This window comes from Scatophagus argus, chromosome 10 (genome assembly GCF_020382885.2).
Source record: "Scatophagus argus isolate fScaArg1 chromosome 10, fScaArg1.pri, whole genome shotgun sequence".
In the NCBI taxonomy this organism is placed as follows: Eukaryota; Metazoa; Chordata; class Actinopteri; family Scatophagidae; genus Scatophagus; species Scatophagus argus.
In genome coordinates, this window is record NC_058502.1 from 17,494,023 (window position 1) to 17,520,463 (window position 26,441).

General features: G+C 40.8%; 1 protein-coding gene across 6 annotated transcripts in view; it reads left to right on the forward strand.

The window, feature by feature from the left end:
* Positions 1-26,441, forward strand: part of cdh23 (cadherin-related 23) — a 155,420-nt gene that overhangs the window by 56,446 nt on the left and 72,533 nt on the right. For all 6 annotated transcript variants that reach the window (XM_046401031.1, XM_046401034.1, XM_046401032.1 and 3 more), the window contains 4 exons: positions 8,297-8,491; positions 8,588-8,716; positions 11,961-12,039; positions 25,842-25,954. In XM_046401031.1, the coding sequence (XP_046256987.1) occupies positions 8,297-8,491; positions 8,588-8,716; positions 11,961-12,039; positions 25,842-25,954 (516 nt within the window). The remainder of the gene's footprint in view (positions 1-8,296; positions 8,492-8,587; positions 8,717-11,960; positions 12,040-25,841; positions 25,955-26,441) is intronic.

The following is a 26,441-nucleotide window of genomic DNA, read 5'->3' on the forward strand; positions in this document are numbered from 1 at the left end:
CACATGACTGTTTTTTGTTTTTGTTTTTTTGTTGTTGTTGTTTTTTTTTTATAAAGAGAGCATAGCTGCACTTAAGATTTAAATCTTTGGATTCTCCATCAGAAAGGGGGAAGATGTTGTCAGCTTATCCCCACCTCCAAGTCCCAAACTCAAAATTCGGCAAGTGAGCGTGTTATGCAGTCGCAAGTGCGTGTGGAGAGTCTGCGCTCCTCGCAGCCTCTTGCTCGTGGAGCAGAATTGCTCACTTGTGAGGTTGCTCTTCCACTGACAGTTACTGGTGTGTGAGATCAAGAGATCAACAGAGAATCCACAGATAATCATCTTCTTGTGTTTGTTTTGCAATATACCACTAAACTTATTATAATGAATTCTGCCCCCACCCAGCCAAGTGTAATTAATCACAGGAAACATGAGCTTGAACTTGTATTAATGTATGACAGTTTTTTGAGGGGTCAAATGTCGTTTGTACATTTCGTACACGAGTCTGGGGGTGGGGGCATGTCCCCCGGTCCCTCGAGGCAATTACGTGGTCAGGATTATACCAACAGCGGTGTGACAAGGTGCCAGATGTGGGAGGCGCTGATGAAGTGACAGAGGTTGCAAGAGGAAGGCAGTGAAAGGGTGAGCGGAGCTGGTACAATCACATGCCTGCTGGGTTGGAAGCAGAGAGCAGACAGCCGGGGAGGAACTGAGAACCTCAGGAGCAGTGTAGGTGTAATCATGGCTCTATTGTAGTGAACAGCTGGGCCTCTGGAGCTGTGAGCAGCAGGAGGGCAAAACCCAGGCACTTGCAAATCACCATGTCTTTAACATTTACTGACAATATAAAAGCAGAACATTGTTCTCAAAAGTATGTGGGTTTGCCATGGCTTTTACTAGGTAGAACAAAAAGTTCATTTGACTTAAAGTAACAGAAATAGTGTGTCAGAGACTGACTTTTGGCTGACCATTTCTTACTGAATCAACAGAGGGCAGGGCAGAACATAATGGGAGAAAGGACAGTAGCACCTGATCGATTTGTCATCATTGGAACCACTGCGCAGTCTGTTGTTGTCTGTAAGAATTAATCACTTCTCACTTTTAGTACCAAATCCTGGTGATGAAAATGTGTAAATTAGAAAACTATCTAAGGTCCCCTTTTGACAAAAAATTCTTCAGTAGTATAGAGTAGATTATGCTGGTACAAATGTATTATTAGGTGGGGCACATGGATAACCACAACACAAACATACACACTCAAGCCCAAACGTTGCTGTTCCATGTCCACATACTTGTAGGTAAAATTTGATCCAACATCCCTTTCCAAAAAAAGTCCATTGCTCTAACCAAAAGCATTTAATTTACATTTATTTGTAAATGAGATCACTTTGTTTCAGGGACTATCAACAAAACATGACAGTATTTAGCAGAGCAGCTTTTTTTGGGCACATTGTCAATGATCTGGAGACAATAAAAATTTCAGGTTAAATTCATGACCTTTTCTGAGCTCAAAATCAATGCATTGTATTTGTTGTTATAAGTATCATAGGTATACGAATTCTGATCAGATTAAGTAGTTAAGCATGAGAGAGGGGAATGCTGGCATGGATCCGACATAACACTTAGTGCTGTTTCAGGTCATTTTTTGATTAATGAATTAAATTAGTCAGAGTTTGATTGTCAAGAATGGTAATGAATGCAAACACGCTGTGAATAAAGCTAGAATTATGTCAATTCCATAGCTGATGGACACCGAACCAGTTTTATTTAAAGAGAGCTGTTTTACTGCAGAGTAAAGGTGTTACCTTCACGGCCCTTTTTTAAACGATTAACAGTGACATGCTACCGATGCAAGACGTTCACATTCAGGCTGATAATGAGTATTCATTTAAAAAAAAAAAAAAAATGTAGAAAGCTAAGAATTTTTATTTTTCATATCGTACTCTCCCCTCATCATGCTTTCAATAGCACTGTACTTACCTCTCCATTACAAGAGCTGTGTTTGGGTGATTTACATAATTTTTGGAACAAATCGTACACTAAATTGGGGCTTTTAGCTTCTGCACCTGAAGAGTGCAATCTGCCTTTACACTGCAGTCTGAGTGAATTTGGCTGCAGTTCTTCCATCACTGATGAATAAATGAATTAAACAAAGTTTCTGTTGGACAGAACATCAACACACACTCTGGTGACTACTCCCTCAAGGATTCTGTAGAGGAGATAGAGCTGACTTTTAACCACTGGAATCCACTGTATTTAAAGCTTCAGCCCTCGGTGGATTTCAGGCACTGTCATTCCTCAAGGTCCCACAGAGAAACTGGGCTATGTAGTCCTGAGGTCTTGCCAGCCTTGAGTCTCCAGGGCCTCAGAAGTCTGCTGTCATGTTGAACCTCAAATTTGACCCATAGGAGACAAGCACTCCGCTGCTCCCTTCAGCCCAGGCAGTACAGACAGCCGTGCACCACCACATTATACAGCAGACCCACGGTTAAAAGTGAATAGGGTCTCCCTCCTTTATTAGTTATCTCATGGCTGTTAGTGATGGGTTTAGACTTTCATATGCTCATATGTGCTCATGCTTTCTTTCCTGTCCCTCACTGTCTGTCTTCCCCTGTCTTTCATTTTTCTCAATCACCTTGCAACTTGTTGTCATGTCATTTTCTCTCTTTTTATTTCTGACATTGTTGTTTCTCCTTTGGTACCTTAAGGGGATTTGGCAAGAAATTTGTCTCCTTTACTTTGTGAAGCAGTGTAGTTTTTCTTTAAATATTACTTCCTCACAATCAAACTACGTACAATACTCCTTCAAGTTTCAATGGACAGCTGAAATGTTACGTTTACAGGAGGTACAAAAAGTGTTCAGACCCGTTATGTATTACTTATAGAACTGCCATTGGCTGCAGTTCCAGCTTCTGCATTAGTCTTCTGAATTATCACTTCTCCATCCATCTTTCCTTTCCAAATCCATCAAGCTCTCTCAATTAGAACTGAGTGCACTAGTAGTCTTTAAGTGTCTCTGGCTGTTGTTGGTTTGCTGAGTGGATCTTCTCTGAACATTCAGACCGTTTCTGGAGCCAATCAAGGATTGTCTTTACTGTGTGGTTTCACATACTGAAACATATAATTTTGGCTGAGTGCATTCTTCAAGGATCTTTGCCTGAGAAGAATCCATTCCTGTGTCATACAGCAAGTGCCATACTTCATACTTGCCATACATTGATTTAGTAATGTCTTTTCCATGGATCTGTGCCTCAACACAGCTCTATCTTGGACCATTACCAAAAGTTCTTTGAACTTGAGGGCTTTCAGAGTTTCCTTGCTCTCTTACTGGATGTAATGTGAACTACAGGACTTTATTTACAATGAGGTTTGCTTGTAATACCTGTCCAATCTACTGAATTTGTCATTGGTGGCTAATCAAGTTCTGGACATATTTCAATGATAATCAAATAAAAGAGCATCATACAACATAAATCAGTATGCATAAGCAGTGTGAAATCCAAGGATATCAATATTTGGTTGTAATTGTGAAGTACCTACAGTATTAAGTAATGGCAAAGTGTGAATGAATTCTCTTTAAGGCTTATAAGGCAACAAGAAGTCTGAATAATCAGATCATAATAATCATATGCTTCCCCTTTTGAATCTGCGTCTCTCTTTCTTTGTATACTCTATAATGTGTCTCTCCTCCTCCTCTCCTTACATAACGAGTAGCTCTCAAATGAGAATAGGGTGATTCCTGCAGTGCACTTCAGATAAGGCACAGCAGGGAACTCTCTTCATCCCCTTGGGACTGTCTTACCACTTAACATTTTTGCTTCCCACAGGAAATGGCCCCTATTTATTTAACAGAAACAAAGACCTGTCAAGACATATACAGTCTGCGGGAATATGAGCCATGCCTAACCAACTGGCTTTTGCACTTGAAGGAATAGGTAGTGAAGCACACAGTACTTCTCGCACCTTGCAGTGGTGCCCAGTTTAGGAACCACTGGTCTTGTCAGTCCTTGCTGGGCAAGGAGGAGAGGATAGAGAGAAACAAAAGAAGGTCGTTATGAGTAAGGTGAATGGTTACCAGTTCTACCGTGACTCTTTTAGCAAGGATCTAAGCCTCTACAATCTAATAGCAGCTCAAAGATGACGTTCATCTGCACATAGCTAAGTCTGCTAACCTCTCAGGTACCTCACTGGCACTCTGACACATACTGTTGAGAGCAGGTCATCTGTGCTTCTCAGCAAAGCTTTTAAACTATTGTTGCATGAACTGCTTTGAACACCATGGTACTGTCAAATTGCGGAGATCAAAACTTGTGTGTGTGTGTCTGTTTACTGCTCCGAGTGTGTGGCATTATTTACTGAACCTTGTGGCATTTGACACTGGGTGGTGTTAATGAGTCATTGTTTCACCGGCTGCTGTATAGGGAGAGATAGAAACTGGCATGCTTTAGGGAAGGAAAAGGATATGTCATATCACACACTCTGTCCACACACATCCAAATCTCATCCACACACACTTCCTGTTTAAAAAGAGATGTATACACACACACAGACTCACAGACTTTCTCTCTTTCTCTCTCTCTCTCTCTCTCACTCACACACACACACACACACACACACACACACACACACACACACACACTCATTCACACCGATTCACCTAATGCTCAACTCCCTCCTTGACATCAAAGCAAAGTTGATAAAGCAGACACTCATGCTAGATACACATATATACAAGTGCACATACACATACATACACACAAACAAGCACAAGCAGGAATTCTCAGACACCTCGAGTTTGATGTTGTGTATTTCTGTCCATTTAATTTGTGCCTGTGCTCCGGTGTCATGCTGCAGGCTGTGGGGTACCTTTTACAGGTGTTTCCAGTCCTCTCGTAAGCAGACTTGACAAGCATAATAAATGTATCAGAGAAATGCAGCTTAGACGTTTATTCAAATGCAGTTATTGTTGTGGGGGAGTGGGTTAGTAACTGTGTTCCATTACTCAGTGAGAAATCTACAAGATTTACTTCAGTTTAGCTTTTAAGTTCAGTGGCGCTTCTGCGAGCAGAGCAGACATAGTTATATGAACATGCAAAAATTGGCCATCTGTTGCATTCATACTCCAAGCAGTTTGGGGACAGTGTGTCACAAGAATGTTGAGGTGTCCATCCCTGTCATGAGAAACAAGAAAATGCAGTCAGTATTAAGGTCAGCTTGCAGACTCATTAATGTTGTTTGACATTGACATAGTACAGTTAGTTACTTTTATATGCCAACATAAATAGCCATTATCATTGATTTACAAATAAATGTAAATCACCAACATTATCATTAACAACTGTTTACCTACCAGTCAAAAAGTGTTTACTTGCCTTGCCACTAGCGATCTCCAGCAATGGAAAGGAACCCCAAGGAATTCACAGATAGACAAACCAACACAATATACATAGCTGTCAAGGATGTCATGAATTATGCATATATGTGTGTGTGTCTGTGTATCAAAACTGTTATTTCTTCACATTTTAGTTAATTTTTGAATGTTTCGTACTCATCTTAGTTTAGTTCTTGTTCTGATTCTTCCTTTTTTTTCCCTGAGACATATATTTTTACTTTACGAAGTAAGAGGGACTTCCTACTTACTGGTGTTCTTCTCTCACACTGGTAGCCACAGTGCTTTTCTTTACAGTTGAGCAAAACATAAAAGAAACCATCACTTAAGCAAATAATTTGTGTTGAAAGTTTACCCACCTAAGATCTAAGTCTAAATCCTCATTTAGTGTCAATTCTGACTTTCAAATGCACATATTTGATTTCATCTAAAATACATTAAATTTCAATACATTGCTCTCACAAATCCCTGTCTACATACATCAGAGGGGTTCCACCTCCAAAGTTAAGAAACTTGACCTCATGACATCTGTTGCTCTCACTGGCAGTTGTTATTCCCTTCGTCTTCCCCTGCAGCTATACTACTCGGGTCCCTCTCCTCTTTGTGTCCCTCCAGTCCGATGTGACAATCTGGCTTAATCTCGTTAGACAGACCACTTTCCAGCACTATTCATGCATGTGTACAGACCCGTGGGATAAAGATAAAGAAGGGAAATCAAGTGAGAAGAATGTCAGGAGTAGAGAGACTGAGAATGTCTATGTGCAGCAGCTGTAATGTAAAATCATGCAGACAGAAGCAGTTAGTCTGGCCATGCTGAGATGTTGTGTTACCTGGGTGATGCCCCGCTGTCCTTGACGATAAGACATTGGGTCAAGAGATCTAAGTCTCTCTCTTTCTCTCTCTCTCTCTCTCTCTCACACACACACACACACACACACACACACACACAGAGAGAGAGAGAGACTTTATTACACAAATTACAATACATGCATGCGTATGTCCTTAAACACAGTCTTACCCCATAAACAAACACACACATGTTCTAAACCAAGGCACACACACCAAAACAATAGCACAAGATAGTATCTATGTGTACACACACACACACACACATGCAAATACACCTCCACAATCCCCTGACACCACTGTAGACAGACTGTGGGGTCAACTGTTCTCTCACTGTGTCACTTTAGCTTTGGCTCAGGGCCCAGCTTGGTTCAACACCATGACCTCCCCATGTGGTCACACTCTCCCCCTGCAGTAAACAAGGCCACACACTCTGGGCTATGTGTGTGTGTGCGTGTGTGAATGTAAGGGCATTTGCAAGCATTCCTTTGCAATAATACACCTGGAAACACTCCTGTCCTCCCACACAACCTTTTTTCTTATATCTTAGGTATTCTCATTTCTTATTGCTCTGTGTGTGTGTGTGTGTGTGTGTGTGTGTGTGTGTTTTGAGATAAAATTCCAATTAATGAAGTAATTTCCTGAAACTTACAGACAAGCTGCTCTGCAATGCCCAGGGCTTCTTTATATGGCCTTTACATGCCGGTTTTTGACAATGACCATTACTAAGACAAACAGTACTCTGGTATTGTGCAGGGTTTCTGCCCAGTTGATTTTTTCTGAACTCTTAGCTTTTAGATACTCAAAGCAATTTTGAGCAGCCATCACACATAGACAGTGCTTATATTTATAGACAGAAAAGGTGTCACAAATATTCTCTGACAATAAGATATCACTATGTCACTGAAGTTGCATCATAAGAGTAAAATCTGTTTTAGACAACTACAGGAGTGTTTTATTCTGCCGAACTGGGATGCCATAAATGTGTCTTGTGAGCCCAAATTAAACTCTGGGTATGGACAGAGCTGGGTATGGACAGTCTCCAGAAAGTAATGAAAAAAGTTCAGCACAAAATGAAAATTTAGGTCATTATCTCTTCTCAACCCTTTATCGGTTGAGGTTCCAGGGAAATGTGCAGGCCCCTGCCACGCAGCAAGATAGCACCATGGTTTCATCGCAGCATTTTTTTCTTTCAAAAAACTTTTTAACGGAAAAGACAACCAACAAAACAACCTTCTGAGCTGCAAAACAAGCCTAAAAATATTTTCGATGAATCATGCAGCACAGGCTAAGGGTTTAATTTTAAACAGCTGCTATATAGTTTGCATCTTAACACACACTGCTCATGGACCTCATGGAAATTAGGCAGTGCTGATCAAATATAATAACGCATAGTTTATTTCTTGGTTCAGATGTTTTCAGAACCATATTTTAGTGCAATGTTCAGAGGTAATATGAGAATGTTTCTTACCAAGAAGCCATGCTGAAAACAGACAGAGGAGGACAGAACGATGGACGTGCTACCATGAATGGGCAGCCAGCCAACAAACAGAGTTTGATGTCACTCTCTGTTCAGGACCACATGGCTTCATTAAATCTTTACTTAACTAAAGCTTTTGTTTTTGCCATATTAATGTTCAAAATCTCATATATTTATCCTTTAATGTTTTCCCACTTTCGTATCCAGTGAGGTAAATAATTCGACTGCTCTTGCTATTCATCAATCATTTCCCTTAGCTGTTCCAGTTTGACCAAGAATAACTTGATTTGTAGTGATGATTAGGGGGAGTAGCTGCAGTGGATAGATATCCATGTTCATAGTCACAACTAAGACATTGTCTTCCAAATATTATCACAAAATTAAATTGTCCTGTGACTGTGTAGCTAGATAAGGCTTCTGTGTAAACAAGTAGTATATTAATATTCATCCTTAACATTTGTGTATGACCGTAATTACGGAAAACATGTTCAGTGTAAATCAGCACATGTACTAGAATCACATTCATGTTTCTGGCTTGCCTTTTGCCTGAGCTCAGGGCTAACTGAGTGTGTGTGTTTGTGTCTGTCTGTCTACTCTTTCAGAACACACCAGTGGGCAGATCAGTGTTCATGGTGAACGCCACAGATCCGGACCAGGGCACTGGAGGCAGCGTTCTCTTCTCCTTCCAGCCACCTTCTCCATTCTTTGCCATCGATGGGGCCCGAGGCACCGTCACTGTCATCAGACCCCTGGACTACGAGACAACCTCAGCGTACCAGCTCACTGTCAACGCCACGGTCAGCAAACACATAACAGGCATTTAGTCACAACACACTCAGTAAGATGAATGCACATATGCTGAGCGTTTTGGGTTTTTTTTTTACTTCTCTTAGGATCAAGACAAACTGAGACCTCTGTCCCGGCTTGCCAACTTAGCTATCAGCATCACTGATGTCCAGGACATGGACCCCATTTTCACTAATCTGCCATACAGTACCAACATAGAGGAGGATGTTCCACTGGTCAGTAATACAATTTCACACATCATGTGTCCTATTCTTGCAGCTTTTATGTGAAGCCCTGTAATTGATCCATTTCCTTCTCGCATCCTTCTCTGTTGCCAAGACGTTCCACTTATCCTTCACGGCATTGCTCTTCCCCCGCTCCCCCAGTCCCATGTTTGTTCTCCTCTTTGATTATTCAGGAAGTGTTTGAAGCAGGTGCAAGAGAAATATGGTTAAAAACAGAACCCTGAGTTATTATCAGGGCAGGATGTCTCACCTCTCATCCTTACTCCTGAGCCTCACCCCTCTCCCCCAAGGAGACCACACACACCCAGCCTCAGCCCTGGACCCCTACATGCAGTACTGCAGGTGCTGGAGACTGTAATTACTGTGGGAGATTTACAGTCCTGCTTCAGGGATGGGAGGCCTCTAGCAAAGGTCACAGGAGCTTTAGGATTTATCTCACTATGCTACCTCATGTGCTGCATGTATGTGAAGTATGAAGCCTGTGTACTGTAGGAAGAACTAAGTAGTGGAGTCTTACAGTGACCTTACTTTTGTCTTTATTGCAAGTGGGTTTGTAGTACACTGAGCGTCTGTTTCCCTGTACACCATTATGTTCACTTCCCTGCGTCAGTCCTCTAAACTCAGTTCCCAGGTGGCTAATGGTTCAGCTATTGATGTTTTCCACTCGTAGAGAGGGAATTACACACTGGGGCATAATACTGTCCATCCTTATTTCTTCTCTCTCTCTCTATCAGTTTTCATTCTCTCTCTCCCAAAGTCTCTCCCCTCTGACTCACCCAACCCAGCCTTCCCCCACTCAAACACCTATCCGCACATCCCTCGTCCCCGGCCTGCATGCGCCGTAGTAGAAATGTCAAGTGCTACATTTGCATGCATATTAACGGGGCGTGACGGAGTCGACGCCTGGTGTCTCTCCAACTCTCTGATTCATCAACTGTCAGCGGGAAGGTCACAACAGGAGGAAAAGGGTTGGAGGGGGGGGGGGGGGCAGAAAGAGAATGTTGGGGTGAAATGACAAGAGGTGAAAGGAGAAAGGGAAAAGTTAGTTGATGAATAAAGAGCAGAGAGTTAAAATGAGCGGCAACATGTTGGATCACAAAATTGACATTGGTGAGTGGATTCCAGATTTCTCACAGCAGCTGAGCAGCGTTAAGCCTCAGTAATACTGCCTTGGAGTATTGTAGCTGCTGCCTCTAACATTAGGGGGCAGTGTATAATCCTATTACTGCAACACTATAGGAGGAGGTCATGGCAGGAAGACAAACCAAAAATCTGTTACTGAGCCCCTTTGACCCCACATCAGATACAGAGAGGATAACAACAGTGCTTAAAGTAAGAAACAGAAATACAGGCCATCAGTATCTCCCTGCCTCCACATACACACACACACACACACACACCTCATGCTATTCTAACAGGCATGTGTCATTTCCATTAGGCACTGTTGGGCAGTGATAAGCCGAGGGCGTACAGTGACGGAACGAGTGTCAACTGTTCTCAAGGCCCATGACATTTACACGTAAAGGGAAATCAAACTTGGATCCCTGTCATAGGTCATTTCTCAAAGGTGTGAGGGCATACACACTCACACACGTACAAAAAAACCCTCATTTTCTGCCTCTGTCTCTCTCAGTTCCTGTTTGTTTCTCTGTGTCTGTCTTTCCCCTTTTCTCCAGCCAATCAACCCGTCATCCATAAAAAAACTTTGACAAAGAGTCAAAGAATTTTTTTTTTGTTTGTTTGTTTTTTTGTTTTTTGTTTTTTTTTGTTTTTTTTTTTTTCAGATGAAATCACAGTGCAGGGTTTTCAGCTGTTATAGCTGCGAATCCATGCTGGTTGGACTGACATTTAAACCCCTTCTAGGACAAACACAATTTGGCTGTCAAATCAATGAGGAGAAAAAGAAAAAAGGAGAATGGATTGGTGGTGGTGGGGGTGGGGGGTGGTAATGCACTGTATAGCTACAAATGAAAGGATGATGGGGGGGTTTCTTTGGTTTGGTGTGTGTGTGTGTGTGTGTGTGTGTGTGTGTGTGTGTGTGTTTGTGGGAGGGGGATTGTATCTTTGACGGTTGATTGAACATATTCCACTTGTTTGGACAGCTCGAGAATATTGCTCATATTACTTCAGCATCACTTCTTCTCCGCACTTGCTTTCTTTCTAGTCCTTATTTCTCTCTTAGGCTGTCCCTAAATCTTTCGTGTGTGTGCGTGTGTGTGTGTTTCCCTCTCAGCTAGTGATTGGTGTGAATCAGTCTCTCTAAAAGGCTTGTAATTGATTCTGCTGTAATTGGTCAATGACAGGAGATGCTTTGGCAGAAATGGAGCATAAACACGCCTTAGACACAATTTGCAGGATCAATGGGAGGCAGCTTGCTTGGGTGTGAGCGAGGGAGCTAAGGGGGGAGCGAGGGAGGGTGAGAGAAGGAGAGGAGGGAGGAAATTGGAAGGTAGGGAGGGTCTCACCATCTCTCACTGCAGCGCGGGGGTTTTTAAGTATCACCACCGTGTCTGATTGAGGCACGAAGGCTGAGAAAGCTCAGTGGATCAAAGGCTTTCCAAATGGCTTTTTTTTCTCTCTTTTTTCTGTTGTTGTTGTTTTTTTTTTTCTCCAACTGTCATACTATGGTTTGGTTGACTTGTGGACTAATTGGTGCAACTGGAGGGTTATGAAACAGTGAAAGGAGAAATAAACCCCACGCTCCATTATGACAAATATTTAATTGTCCCATGATGCTCTTTGTCACTTTGTCACAGTTTTAATATTTCTTTCCTTTTCAAAGTGGCAATACAGTGCTCCTATGTTTGGTATGTTTATGGGAGAAAAGTACACATTCATGGTCTTGTGATGTGATGGGTATCTGAGTGGGAAATGTATCTCCAAGTGAATGGATCCAGCTACACATTTTATTGATTCATTCCCATCTTTAAGGCCAAAAATGTTTTTTATATTATAAATGTCACAAACTTCATTTTGTGCACACAGCAGAGGACAAATGCCACACAATAGGAATGTGATTATTTAATTTGCTGAGAGATATTTACTGTGACACCGGGTGTCTTGTCATAACATGTCAGATTAAAGTGGAAAATGCCGTAGAAAATTCTCAAAAATGTAACCGTGGAGGATTACGTGCAGCTTATACAGTATGTTGTCTGTGTGTGTGTGTGTGTGTGTGTGTGTGTGTGTATGTGTCTGTGCGTGCCTGTGCGCATGCATGTCTTCTTCTCTGCAGGGATACGAAGTGCGGAAGATAACAGCCATTGACCAGGATCTTGGCCGGCCGAGGGGCATCGGCTACACCATCATCTCAGGTCTGGGTCACATAATCAATCTGACATCCACGGCACAGAGAGGGGAATCGATCACTTCTTATCATAATCCCACAGCAATAATAGACAAGTCTCATCCAGCACAGTCAACAGTCAATAACAGCACAGAGCAGCACCTCAGAATTGGAGAATAGGCTTGCCCATGAGCGCTTATTAATCACTTTTTGGTGCACTTCTGCAGAAGTCAGCCATCATTTAGTTTTATCATTCACAGGTTGGCTCATGCCATCAAAACAGGATTACAGTTTTTACTTTTGGCAGACAAGGATGTTCTCAAGATTTACTTGTGCTGTTACGTTTGTTTTATTAGATATGTCTCATTAGCACTTTGGGTAAAAGATGCTGAAAGTGTCAGGTTTAATGACCGCTATGTTAGGCCTCCTCCTAAAATTCAGAACTTGTGTTGGTGTTACTGTACTTGAGAGTTTAAGAAAGATGAGAGGGAGCTACAGTTTGCATGGTGCAGATAAGGCTGTAGCAGTGATCCTGTTTTAATACTCCTGAACTGAGTTTCTTACCTCTGCCAAGGATGTGATGTTCATGTCTGCCAGTTACTTTGTCTGTCTGCCAGGAGGGTATCTCAGAAACTCACGAAGAGATTTCCATGAAACTTGGTGGACAGATTTACCTTAGGGGAAGGAGTTCTAAGTAAGACTTTGGTGTCCACATCTGGGCTTGCCACTTTGAGAGAGCTATTTTGTTATTAAGACTTATCAGAGCAATTACATGTAAATACAGAAATTATTCCAAATCCCTTTGGTAAGTTTGCAGGATGAAGAAATCGATTTAACATTTATTTTTAATGACAGAAATAATGTTTTGGGAAGTAATAGCCTGTCCATACTGTCCCTTCTTGTTTACACACAACCACACTGTTTTGTTCTCAACATTTGAGTATTGTTACTTGCTGAATGCTGAGGTTTTTTGCTTAATGACACATGAGTGTTACCAGAAGAGCATTCCTCATTAACTTCTGTATCAGACCATCCCAGGTCTGGGAATCCAAACTGAAAACCTACCAGTACACTCAAGTCGACTGACTATGGTCACTTTTTATGGCCTAATTTGGAAACCTGTAAAACCTTAGTGGAGTTTGTGTTGAACATGAATATATAAATGTGGTAGTATTGAGTTCAGCAATACATTGGGGAGAATCTCTAATAAGCAGTAGATCAGTTTACATACATTTTGATGATGTGATTAAAACTATATTAAATCAATACTCAGATTAATACAGCTGTTGTGTTAACACTTTAAGTGGGTTATCTTACTCACAGTAAGTTTGTAATTGAGTAAACATTCACTTGTAACTCATTTAACACCACTCAGTAATATGCCAGTAACAGCCCTGTACATTACTTCTGCCTTAGCATCTATGTAATTTCCACAACTGGTATATTATTTAACTCCTCTCCAGTTTTGGATACTTGCACTGAGTTATTTGTGATCATTAAAGATACTGAATGTGTGTTTATCATAGATATGACTGTTGTAGGAAAAGGACGGGTCCTTCACCTGATATCATTTGATCCAAATATATATATATATATATTCTGTTTGTTCTTGTCAAAAATGATCAGAACAAGGCAGTTTTTCTGTCAGAGTTACTGTAAAAGACAACCCTCTTTTTTCTTACCTCTCCGAGTAGACCTTATACTCCTATTAAGATAAAACAGGGGAATACTTGTGACTCTACAGTCCATGCACTAGTGTAATATTGCTTTAATACCCCTGTAGGGTGTTTATTTTCACCGCAATCAACGTTGTGATCATGAAGGACAAACAGTCCCTCTAAGATCCTTCAGGTCTGAAACATTGATCTGAGTGGTAAAAATAAACACCAGTATGGAGGATTACAGCCGTGCGTGCCCCCTGTCGAGCCCATAATGGTCAGTATGGAAGGGCATTGGTGCCTCCAGTATTGCCAGCTGGCAGATAAGGGCTGGCCCAGCTTGATAAGCTGGTGCACCATGGGAATTTTGGATGATGAAGATATTCATTGTTCTGCCATCTGCTGAGTCACTGCCTGACCTCATGGCTGAACAAAGGAATTTAACCCTGTGTGTGTGTGTGTGTGTGTGTGTGTGTGTGCACAGTCATGTATTATTTGTGTGTGTATATGCTTGAATACATGTGAACACAGTCCAGAGCCCAGCCCACTTCTCCATGGAGCTCCCCATAAACACTCCGCTCCCCTTCAGTGCACACACCTACTTAGTCTCACTTACCGTCTGCTGCCACATGTTGTATTGTTGTGTGTGTTGTGTTTGTTGCAAAGTTGAAGGGCTGAGTTAAGCTCTAGAGGAGAAGAGCATTAAAAAGACATTAATTAGGTGGTGCAATGTATTCCCAGTCGCTGCAAAATCAAGAGTTATAGCACTGCACTAAGCGGAGCCTGTAGGCTTGATAAAATCATTATAAGTTTGACAGATAATGGAAGTTGAAGGGTGATGCATTGCCAGGAGATAAAGGTGGGAGGGTAATGCTGTGGCATAATGCATTTTCAAAGCATGTGTGTGCGTTTGTACATGTGTACTAGTGCATATGTCTCTGTCTATCCAGAGTGGTGTGCCCCGCTGCAGTCAGATTAGTGAGAGAGCGTACTTGTTTGCAGACTTAAGTGCGACACTGCAAAACGCCTCCTTTGCCTTCCCGCTTCTCGCCCCAAGTGTCCTCAGAGAGTGCAGCTCACTCCTGCGGGACTCGTCTCATTAGTTCAGTAATTAAGATAAACGAGGTTTTAATTGCAGCTGTGATTTATGCTAATGATTGTGGGACTCGAGATGAGGATTTCCTCTTGCTCCTCCAATCAGAGGGCGAATCTGGGATTTGATGTGTGTAAGAGATAGCATCAGAACAGCACTCTGCAGCCAACACTGCAGTTGTTATTATTTGTTATGATGGGCAAGATTCGGGAGGCGGTCCCTTCTGGTAAACCCCTGGCCCACAGGGTATGATGTATCGCTCATTGGACCTCTGACCTACTGGTCTCATTATCAAAAGCTGTAACTAAAGCCCACTCTGACTGAACAGGCATTTCTGTTGGCTTCTGTTGACTCAAAAATGATTCTGGACTTCTTGTTCGAACAATCCCACCACTGATAATAAAAATAAGATGGTTACTTCCATAAACAGACTTAAACAAACACAAACTGGAGAAGTGGTATTGATTTAACACTCATCACTGTAGATGCTGCTATAATTGCTGCTTATATTTCCTTTTTTAAATGTGAAACAGTGACATCTAAATGTGCATTTAATACTTAATGATGAAGACTCCTGCTCGTCGCAGTTGATTTACAGTCTAATTACCAAAGACCAGCTTAAAAGCAGCATTAACCATCAGATTTGTGTTTGCAAAACCATTTAAATAAACAGAACAAAACATAATGGTTTCTTCATTTCTAATCCAGCTTTAATCATGTTAGTATGCTTGAAACTGCTGAGAGGCACACCGGACTGAAATTATATCATGAGTCTGAAAGATTTTTGTGATGAATGAAGCTGGAATTTCTGCAAGCCCTTTTATTTGAGAAGGCTGGGCTAAGTCACTGACAAATCATTATTGATCAGCCTAAAGTTATGGAGGTCCTCCGGCAATAATAACCATTACCTATCGCTCTCCTTGTGCTGCTAATGTTCAGCCAAATATTTGATAGATAAAAATTCAAATACTCTTCCCCTGATGTGAAACTCTCACACTGAAGGATTCTACATTTCTGTTTGACATAAATGGGATCTGAGTGAGCCTAATTTGGCCCACTGGCTATATTATTTCAAATGATGCTGTTTTCACTTGTTCTGTATGATCTAAATGAGTATTTTAGTCCCTTTAGGAAAAAAAAATAAATTTGTTCTTGGCACAAGCTGGTAATTGTCCCATTAGGAAATGCATGGAGGATAGCAGAAGAATTCACCAGGTGTTCAGGTATCTCTTTTGAGAAGCATCCATGTGCTCAGGGAATCAAATATCAGTTTGTTCAGTCTTGCTTCACTGGTTGCAATGACTCACTGTCGGGAATATTAAATGACCTTTTCGCGTAACAGTTCTCTTCTTACTCCTGCATGATCTCCCCTGTTGTTACATGTTTTGGATCAGTAAACAGAGTTCAAAAAAACCTACTAGCTCACCTGAAAATTAAAAATACTGTAGATAAGTTATTAAGTTATCATTTTTTGTACAGATGTGTCAAACTGATGAATGTTTAATACAAGAGTGAAAAGACTGAAAGTTAAAATCTGTATTTTGTCTTTGTCATCAATGGGATGATACTTCCTTCCTACAGTTAGAGCAGGTGTGAGTTGTTAAAGGTTTAATATGCAGCAATTTCCTAAACAAACAATACAACTCATAGAAAGGCTTTCACTATTTTCTCCCAGTCATCACTTATGACCCTCTAGATATATGCAGTGGTGTCTGTATCCGCAGAGACTTTGCCCTCTGCTTGTATTTCCTCACTACTTTGCTCTTTCAGGATTTTTCTGTGCATCAGCCTTTGTGCAGTGGTGTGTAGCACCCAGCCAGGGTGAGGTTGGGACTCTATAAAAATGCAGCAACCAGGTTACAGCTGTCTCTGCTACTCCATGGTCTCTCTCCTCTGCTAACAAAGAGCTGCAGGTCTGTCTGTGTGAGCTGCACCAAGACAGGCAGGAGTTGTATTTAAATAAAAGCCAGAGGGTTGTGCAGAAAGTACAACAAAAATAACATTTTATTTCTCTGATCCAGTGCTCTGTTCATACTAAACACCGCTCTCTCTGTCGCTCTCCCTCTCCCTCTCTCCATTCACTGTGTAGCTCACTTGACCATCACTGCTCGCTCACTCACTCTTTCGCTCTCTCTCTCTCTCTCTCTCTCTCTCCCTCTTTCTCCCTCTCCCTCTCCCTCTCTCTCCCCCCATTCACTGTGTAACTCACTTGACCATCACTGTTCGCTCACTCACTCTCTCTCTCCACTGTTAAGTGGAGGAACAGCAGACTTTCAATTGTGAGTTTACAGACAGCTACTAAAATATTTTGCCTTCATATTATGCCCTTAAGGGATACATTTCTTACCAAAGGTAAAGACCATATAGTGTATAGACAATGAGTTTTTTTTCTGTTAAAACTACATTCAGCAATGAACTTTTATTCATATGTTCAGTCCATTATCCACCCAAAGCCACGAGTGAGGACGATCAAGGTAGGAGCACAGATAGTCTCCAACAGTCTCACTGACACCACCAACCTGAGACACTTAGTCCAAAGTCCATGGATGTATAGTGGCACACAAAACACACATATGTCTGCATGCATACATACATACATGGATGGACCACTTCCCTCCACACACACATGCACACACACAGAGGAACAGGGAAAAAAGAGATTAAAACAGTATAACTCTTCAGAAATATGAAAATAATCCATATTTGTTCCAATGGACATAACCTTTAAAAATAGCTCAGCTATCTGTGATTCCTGTTACAGACAGTTAGAGGTCAACAACAAGTCCTGTACAAAATGTTGCTTCCTGTTAGGATAAGTGTTAAGCCCTCATGTAAAGTTTGTGTTGCCTTTTCACTGTGCTGTAATGATAGTGTAAAAACAAGCAGAATAAAAATCAGCCTAGCGTTTCACAGAATGAAAGGACATCCCCCAAGCCTTTCATATCAACCCGTTGTTTATCTGTGTGCGCTTGTTTCTATCTCTTTTGTCGCACACAAGCACAACTAATCCCGTCTTAAGCCCTTTTCCATCTCTACCCTTTTCTTTCCTTTTGGACAATCCTTCCTCTCTCATTGCATCGTCTCCATGTTGAGAAACTGCAGCAAAGAAATTGTCACAATGCCAGCCAGCTCCTAGTTCTTACATATCTTGCCTGACCGCATTGGATTTTAATTTGCAGCAACCCAAGCGGAATAATTGTCTAAATTGATAAAAGATAATAACATTTTTTTTCTATTTGCTAAAAAATCTTTTTTGAACTATTTTGAGGTTTGTCAGAGGCTGTGGAGTGAGACCACATATTGCACTGACACAGATTGAGGCACGCATTGACACCTATGGCCTTTGAGTGGGGCAGCAAGTGAACACCCTGTCTGCCCCTGCCACAGGAGTGACAGACAATCCTGTCTGGTGCAGTGGGTCTGTGGGCAAGGACTTGCAGCGTCCTTCTAGCATATGGGTCAGACAGGTGTGGACACACCATTTCCCGCCTGAACAGACTGATAAGTAGTAAAGGCGATTATTTCCCCTCGTCTGCCTTCCCACACATATCTTTATCCTTCAGTACTGCTACACCCCGATGCTCTGATTCCATACTACCTAACTCGTATCAGCAGGGATGCTGTAATATGGACAAGGCTAATACCTGTTATTCTATGGGGAGCTTTTATTGTGACTGCTGTGTCACTGGGATTTCTCCAGGTTTTCAATTAGACGCTCTGAGGCTCACCGCAGCCTGTTGCTTTGTAATCTCTGAGAGAAAGCGGATGGTCTGTGAGACACTGATCACAGCACAATCAAAGTGTAGTAGACTCTAGCAGAACGGTTTTGTGTTCATAATCAAATTCAGATGTCGCTGGGTTTTGACATATATATCTATACATACAGTAGGTTTCCTCTTTTTATCTCATCTATTTTCTCTTTATTGAGCAAATTTAATTCAAGCTAATCAAGTTTGTGTAGTCAGCCCATGTCCGAACAAAATTCAGAGTAAATATTTTCAAATTACACAAGACCAGACATTAAGATATATGTGCTAAAAAGAAAAGAACAAAGAAAATAAGCAAAGATTAGATTACCCCAACAAGGTTCACCCAGAAACCTCTGTTCTGCCTTGATCTCATACAATGCTTGTCCTTTCAAAGCAAATATTTTTTTAGCAATATTTCTTTCTTAACAAAAATATTTCAGCTTTATATCTCACAGGATAAAGGGGAAGTTACTGGCTTTGAGAAATGTTATCCTGACCTATCTGCTTTTAAAACAAGTACATTTCCAGATGTCAACCCCAATTTCCTTTGCTGCTGTCATCCAGCCAGCTGTTGTTTTGTACAGAGTGTGCAGAAACAGATTTGTATCATCTTACAAACTGCAAAAAAATCTCAGAGGAGGGTTAATACTGTAGTCTACTCACACATGTGCTCGCACGCAAAGTGAAGATATAATACTTCACTGCCAGCACAATGCTCTGTTGAAAAAAGAACAGGTGACTCTTTGAGCTGACAGATCAAAACCAGCAATCAATAGCTTTGAGCTTGATGATTTTCCATGAGACCCAAACACTGTGTATCAATAGTTTTGTCTGTGACCAGGTTGTGAATCAGTTTGGCTTTAACTGTGACATTTAGAGCTAAAGTCATTGCACAAAGCTCTCAGGAATCTGTACTATAGTTTGTTTGAAGTATGTACAATTATTATTACTTAAACAGAAAAGATATTAATTAAGAGATTAATTAGATATTAATCTGCATCTTTGTGGCCAAAAACCTGAACCTTAAATCACTTCCCTGTCCATCAGTGGAGGGAACCACCTGCAGGTCCTTCTGGCTTGTTAGCTGGTGTGAAACCCAGCGTGGGATCATATGCGGGACACAAAACAGGCAGTTCCTGCTGGTTTATGGTTAGAGCGCCTTGAGGAATGGTTGGGAGATACTGATAACTTCCCATACCTTTTTAACACCAAACATGTCTACTTTGCATGAGGTGGAGCCACAGACAAAGAGAGTTGAGCAAAGCATTGCCCATCCTATACGAATGTTAATGGAATCTAAACAGTTCCAGCACATTTTCAGTTTCTCCTCCACTCTTATAGTAAAATCATTGCCATCGTCCTACCAGCTTTAAATCAATACTGGAATCGATTAATGGATTAATCAATGGTGTTTTTCAGGTCAATATATGTAAAATGAAGCTTGATTCCTGTTTGGAAAGTCAGGACAGTGGTCACCATTAAGGCTCCTGTCTCTATTTGATCAGTGTTGGACTGTTCTTTGAAGCAGACTCCATTTTGTCATAAGGTGGAGGTACCCTTGAAAGCTCAAGATAAAGGCAGGCATGCCTGATCAGCAGGACCTCCTCTAAATGCAATAGGACAAGCCGTTGGTCAAAGCTGAGGCATCGGGACCTCCTCGGTATCAGTGGAAGTGAATCTTACCAACTATGTCAACAACATAGAGCTTGCAGCCTACCTGGGCAAAAAAAAGAAAGTTGTTTTCATCAGCCATGTATTGTCTTAGAGTATTTGTCCTTGAACCTATTTTGAAGAAAAACTTTTGATGAAACTAGTTCATTGAGCATTCATGAAATGCAGCTTGTCTGCCAATGGCAAGACACCCACAGGGCCATTATCACTCCGCATCACACGCACAAAAACACATACATATGCACTGGGAGCTGTCACCAAGGGGTGTGTATCACAGATGCGCACATAAGCACGTGCACAAGCAAGTCCGTCTATGTGAGAAGTCGTTCATTTTGATTTAGAAGTGAGAGCAGTTTGAAGACAATAAGTAAACCCTCATGATCAACATGATTTGCCTGTAGGCGTAATCCTTAAAAGTGACACTAATTTGTGTACATTTAGTAAAGTACACAAAATCTTAGCCCCAAGACTCTGAGCACTGGCTGCATGCCATATCACATTACTAGAATGTTCCAGCGCCCCCATGGTGTTGTCACAAACTAGAGAAAACAGTTGTCACTGGCTTAGTCATGCCGATTACACTTGGAGAACTCCTGCTTTGGCTGTCCTCAAAAGCTCATTGCTCGAAGAAAGTCATTGTCATCCACTTGTCGTATGTCCGATTGAACTCATCAGATCAAATGCCTTCATCCTCTTTTTTCTTGGGCAATCCCCGCATAATAACTACATTTGTATGTTTTCCACTTCTGGGATTCAGTAAACTCTGTTTCTCCCATTTCTAGCCTCCCTATTTCCCCCCCTCTTTCTCTGCAGTCACCTTTTTGCTCTCTGTAAGTGGAGGAGAGAATTTCAATGAGGAAACTGTTCTCAGTAAATGAGCCTTCACTTCATCGTTCATGACATGAAAATTCAAATGTGTTTGTCAGTAGATAATATGAATTCCACACCCATGTTTTTCTTTTTGCTTTGGTAATTCGGAGATGATTCAAAGTGGCTAATTATTTGGATTACTTTTATCTTGTAATTGTTGAACTAGCAATTGAAGCTATTGCGCACGTACTAAATTTGCACCACAAGGAAATTGATGTTTTTATGTACATGCTTGTGGGCATTTATTTAGGTCTGTGTGTGAGTGCATTTACTCCAAACTATGCAAAAACATGGCATGGTTTCTCATTTTCCAGTCCAATACTGTCAGTAATGTGAGAGCATGGCTAATCCCCCAGAGTCTCACATCATAAAATCAAACTCTGCCAGTTAGCACCACATGCTCACACACGTACACATGCACTCTATCGCCATACATACATGATAATTCAGAACTGAAATACCTACACATTAACACACACATGAAACACATAAATACCACTGCTAAATATGAAATGCAAATAGGAAGTGTGCATTTATTTGTGCTGAATCTGAGTGTTTGCGTATCTGTGTGCAGTCATTTTCACCCCCTGGGGGTCTAATCACAGAGTCCTGGCAGATCACTGGAGAACACTTTCTATCAGCAATTAGAATATGATTATATTTTCCTCTCAGTGGGACCTGCGAGTCACTCTGTATAATTTCAGTGTGTCTCCCTGGTCAAGTTCGACACAGCGGCACTAAGGTGGACTTCTGTGGACTCTGAGGCAGTGAGTCAAACCCCTTTTACAGGATGCAGACAGAGAGTAGAGTCAATTGTCTGCAGTTACTGTGCACATGCTCAAGACAGCACATCACTTATGTGCTTTTGCATGTGTGTGCATGTGTGTGTATGGGTCTGTTTGCTTGGCCAGGTGAGTGCCCAGTCTTCCGGGTAAGGAGTGGCTGTCAGAGTGGATTGGCAAACTGGTCAGACCACTGAAGATGACAAACCAATTTAGAGGCATGGTGCCCACTGAGCAGGTCTGAGTCTCTGATGCATGCCACCATCGTTCCTGCCCGTCCCAGCCAGGCAAAAAAATACATGCTGCCATTAATATTGTGTCAGCTTATTTTGGTGGTGTAGAATGCTACATTTTTCCAAGCTGAGTCTTACAATGACGGGCTGACACTCCTAAAAAGTGACTTGTTACTAGAGGACTATTACATTGATTACATATGTTCAAATGACTAATCAGAGCAGAACTGTTTTTAATGTGTTTGTGATTAATGATGTTTTATACATTTTTAGTGTAGTTTTCTGTTTTTGTTGTAACCTTTGTCAAGAGTCTTTGAGGACCATGAAAAGCATTACATAAATAAAATGTATTATTATTATTATCATCATTATTATTATTATTAATTATAGGGTTGTATTGGTTGTTGTTGTATTTCTGTTGCCCAAATTGTGAGACTGTGATATGTAGAAAAACTTTTGTACCTAAACCCAAACAAACATTGGAAAAACAACCAACACAGGAGTAGTAATCAGAAAATAAAAAGGTAATGGTACAGCTTTACTTTGTCACCCTGATCAGTCAATTAAGTAAGTAAGTAAGTAATGTAAATGTGGGTGTGTATTCACTAAGGTCACAGTCACTGAGGGCTTAAGTAGTGCAGAAGGTACTCCGTATTCCTCTTTGCTTTTCTCCAGCCCCACAATTAAACAGATAATTTAAGATGGATATAATTAGCAGTAGTTTTTGTCCCTTCTACTTCCATCTCCACCTTTTGGCCTCAATCCAGGCTAATTACCCAATGGCTCTGCTCTCTGCTGGCCTGCCTCCTCTCTTCTACGCCCTCTCTGTGTGCTTTATTCTGCAGCTTCCCTCCTCTCTATTCCAGGATAGGTACAGACCAATAATAGAGCAGTGAGTGGGGAGTGTGGAACACAGTCGTGGGTTAATCTGTTGACCCTCACTGTTGTGCACTGTAGACTTACCATCTGACCATGTTTCTCTGGGGTCTAGATCTCAGCTATTACTATAAACTATCTGAAAGCGAGTGATTCTTAATCCCTCAAAGTGCAGCTCAAGGTTCACAGTTTGCCCCCACATATAGAAAAGTTACGTGCAAATACATGTGAATTCAGAAAACATGCTTTTTGGAGGCATGCTGGACGTGTTTTAATGTACTTCACATATTGTAACATGTAAGAGGGGACTACATGCAGGAAAGAAAGCTATTCACATACAGTATATTAAAATTTGCATGAAACTAATGAATTAAAAAATCCAAAACATTATTTCTGACATACCTAAGTCAGAAACTGCTGCTAATTTATGTGGGGTTTTTTTCTTTCTTTTTTTTTTGTTTTTGTTTTTTGTTTTAATAAAGTTGTTGTACATTTTCCCATGCAGCAGGCTTTCTGTTAAAGAGAGAAATACATTTTTGGTCAGCCACAAAACTTGATTGAATCTGTGAAGGCCAAGACAATGAATGAGCTAAAAGGAGCTCTCAGAGAAATGTTAGCTTTGCAGAGGAGGAAGCTCATCACTCTGCATTTAGATCATTTCAGGCCAGTTGTACTTTATTTTTATCAAATGCTCAGCTGTGGAGTATGTTGCTAAATAATCAAACCAATCAGTCTATAACTACCTCCTTATATCAGATAATCTGTAATGACAGATTTCCTTTTAAACCTGTATTATAGGAATATTATTACAATTATATTATGATGTTTGTGTTTCAAGTTATTAAACAGTACTTGGCAAATCCCATGGTCAAAATGAAAGTAATAAATAAATCACAAAAGCCATAAAAGCTTTGTGTCCCATATATACTACAACATCAGTGACAGTTTTCCTAATGAATTTTCTAATTAATGAAGTCTTTCATTCCATTTTTGTTAAGACAGTTTGTTTAGAATATTTTATATTCTCTACATATTTCATGTATTTTAAGGTTTTCTTTTAAACGCACATACACACACAAACACACACAAAACAACAACAACAACCACTCCTGTATCTTGTTAGAGATTCAGGCCCTGCTTTCAACCTGATAACCTCATATATATTCGCATATTTTTGTACTTTTACACAGACAGGGAGTGATTTCACTGAGCATATTTGCTCTTTTTCAGCCAGAGATTATCCTGTTAAACATACAGTATGTAGCAGAAGAGTCGCTGCGCTGTCAATTGGTAAAAGCGGTCTGTATTAACAAGCCATAAGTGAATTAGTTCCAGGGAGACTTGGCTGCACCTCTGATAACATTCACATGTATGAACTGCCACTATCTAAAGATTGCACAGGTTCTTCCTTAGCTCTTATACAAGACATGCGGGCAGGCACAAAGAATCACAATGAAATTGCAAAGAAAATTTTTGTTGGGTGGATTGGGCTTATTTTCGTTTGTTGTCTCAATCTGTTGGGTGTAATTAGTGGGCTACAGACACAGCTACAAGATGCCTGAGAGAGAGAGTGAGACAGAGTGTCAAAGCAGAGTGTTAGAGACGTGAGAAAGTTAATGAGACGGATGGTAATTGGAATAGGAAGAGAGGGAATCAAAAAATATAAGAGGAGGACTCAAGTGGGTCCCAGTCTAATATTTTAACCTGTGTAATTGAAGTGAATAGAGAAGACAAGGCTCACTTGAACTTGTTAATAAGAACAGTGCAGCATTCATAATTTGAAATGCTGCTCTTTGCGTCGACTATAACAAAGTTAATGCAAATCATCAGTCTGTATGAAGTGATGTGATTCAGGAAAAATGTGCAGTACTCAGTCATTCATGTATGCCATTGCTTTGTCTTGGACAAAAAAGCTCATCTTATTAAATAAGAATACCTTCTTGATATAAAGTAAAAATGAATTCGAAGTCATCCCACAGTGTTGATCACATTTCAGATGAAAATGTTGCACAAATGTTGGGCAGTACATGTTCGCGATAGGTTACTGCTGTGCAAATGTGTAACTTTTCATTAATTATTGTCAAACTTTGTATGTATCCATTCATTATTAAAATTTGAATAATAATAAGAAAAATCTTTTAAGTTTAATTTTGATTAATATTTGATGATATGATTAAATATCTTTTGAAATATCTTACTCTGTGGAGTTTTCTCTCCTTGAAAGAACTTTTTAACCCTAATTTTTAAAATACTTACATACATCTTACATGTTTGCTTGCTTCAGTACACTTCAGTACACTTCTTTGACCCATATCACTACAAGCAAAATCAGACAGAATAGCACAAAACCACTGACAGAAATGTATATGACATCGTCCATGTGTTCACACAAGAGCACACACATGCCCAATACAAACAAAATGAGGATCCATTCTTTTAAAAAAGTTTTGTTCCATAGCTCTGCTGGTGGTCAAAAAGTACCTTTAACTTATGAGCTGATGTGTGCGTAGTTCTCGAGATTTACTCTAACCAGAAATATTGACATGTTACAAAGACATGAATCGCTGTTAGACTTTAATCGATATCTGGTGCAACTTGAATTCAGTGAAGGTAAATTGGCAGTAACCCTTCTGATAAAGAAGTGAAGAGGCAGGAGAGGCTGAAAAAGAATTAGAAACAGCAGAAGGAGGGCAGGGAGAGACAAAAGAGAGACAAAAACTGCATCTGTATTGCATTAAATAGAGAAATACACATAGGTCATCAACCACGTTCCCTTCCAGATTCTTCCAAGAGTTATGTTGAATTATCCGCAATGCTAGTTGTGTTTGTTTCTCTGACTTTTTTATCTTTGTCTCTGCCTCTGTCTATCTCTTACCATCCATCCATCCATCCATCCAGGAAACACCAACAGCGTTTTTGCCCTGGACTACATCAGCGGGTCCCTGACAGTGAATGGCCAGTTGGACAGAGAAAACCCGCTCTACTCAGCAGGATTCACTCTCACTGTCAAGGTGAGCTGTTGAATTGCGGTTGGGGGAGGGTGGAGGGGCTGTCGCAGCATACAGAAGGAATCAAAAGTCTGTTTCACCCATGGATCAAGAGAGAGCTTTGATATGATAGTGTATTAAACCATTGCTGTGTCTGGATTTGATATAGTCTCAAAAGACCTGCTCAATGCAGTGCTTCACGGCTGGCACTGTACATGAAGTTAAAACACGCTGTAATTAGAAAGATTTCAAGGTCAGTACTTCACTTAACACTGACTAAACACAAGATCCTGAAGTACCATATGTGTTTACAGATGCTTTGTCAATATGCCTCTGCGCAGATGTGACCCTGACAAATTCAAGTACCTTTATTGAGCTTGTCAGTGAAGGCATTTGTGTTCGTGATTCTATGATAATGTCCCCTTCAGAGGCTTGTTCACTGAACTGCCAGTAGCCACGGAGGACAGCAGAGCGGAGGAGGACAAGATAAAAGAACAGATTTAGAGTCCTC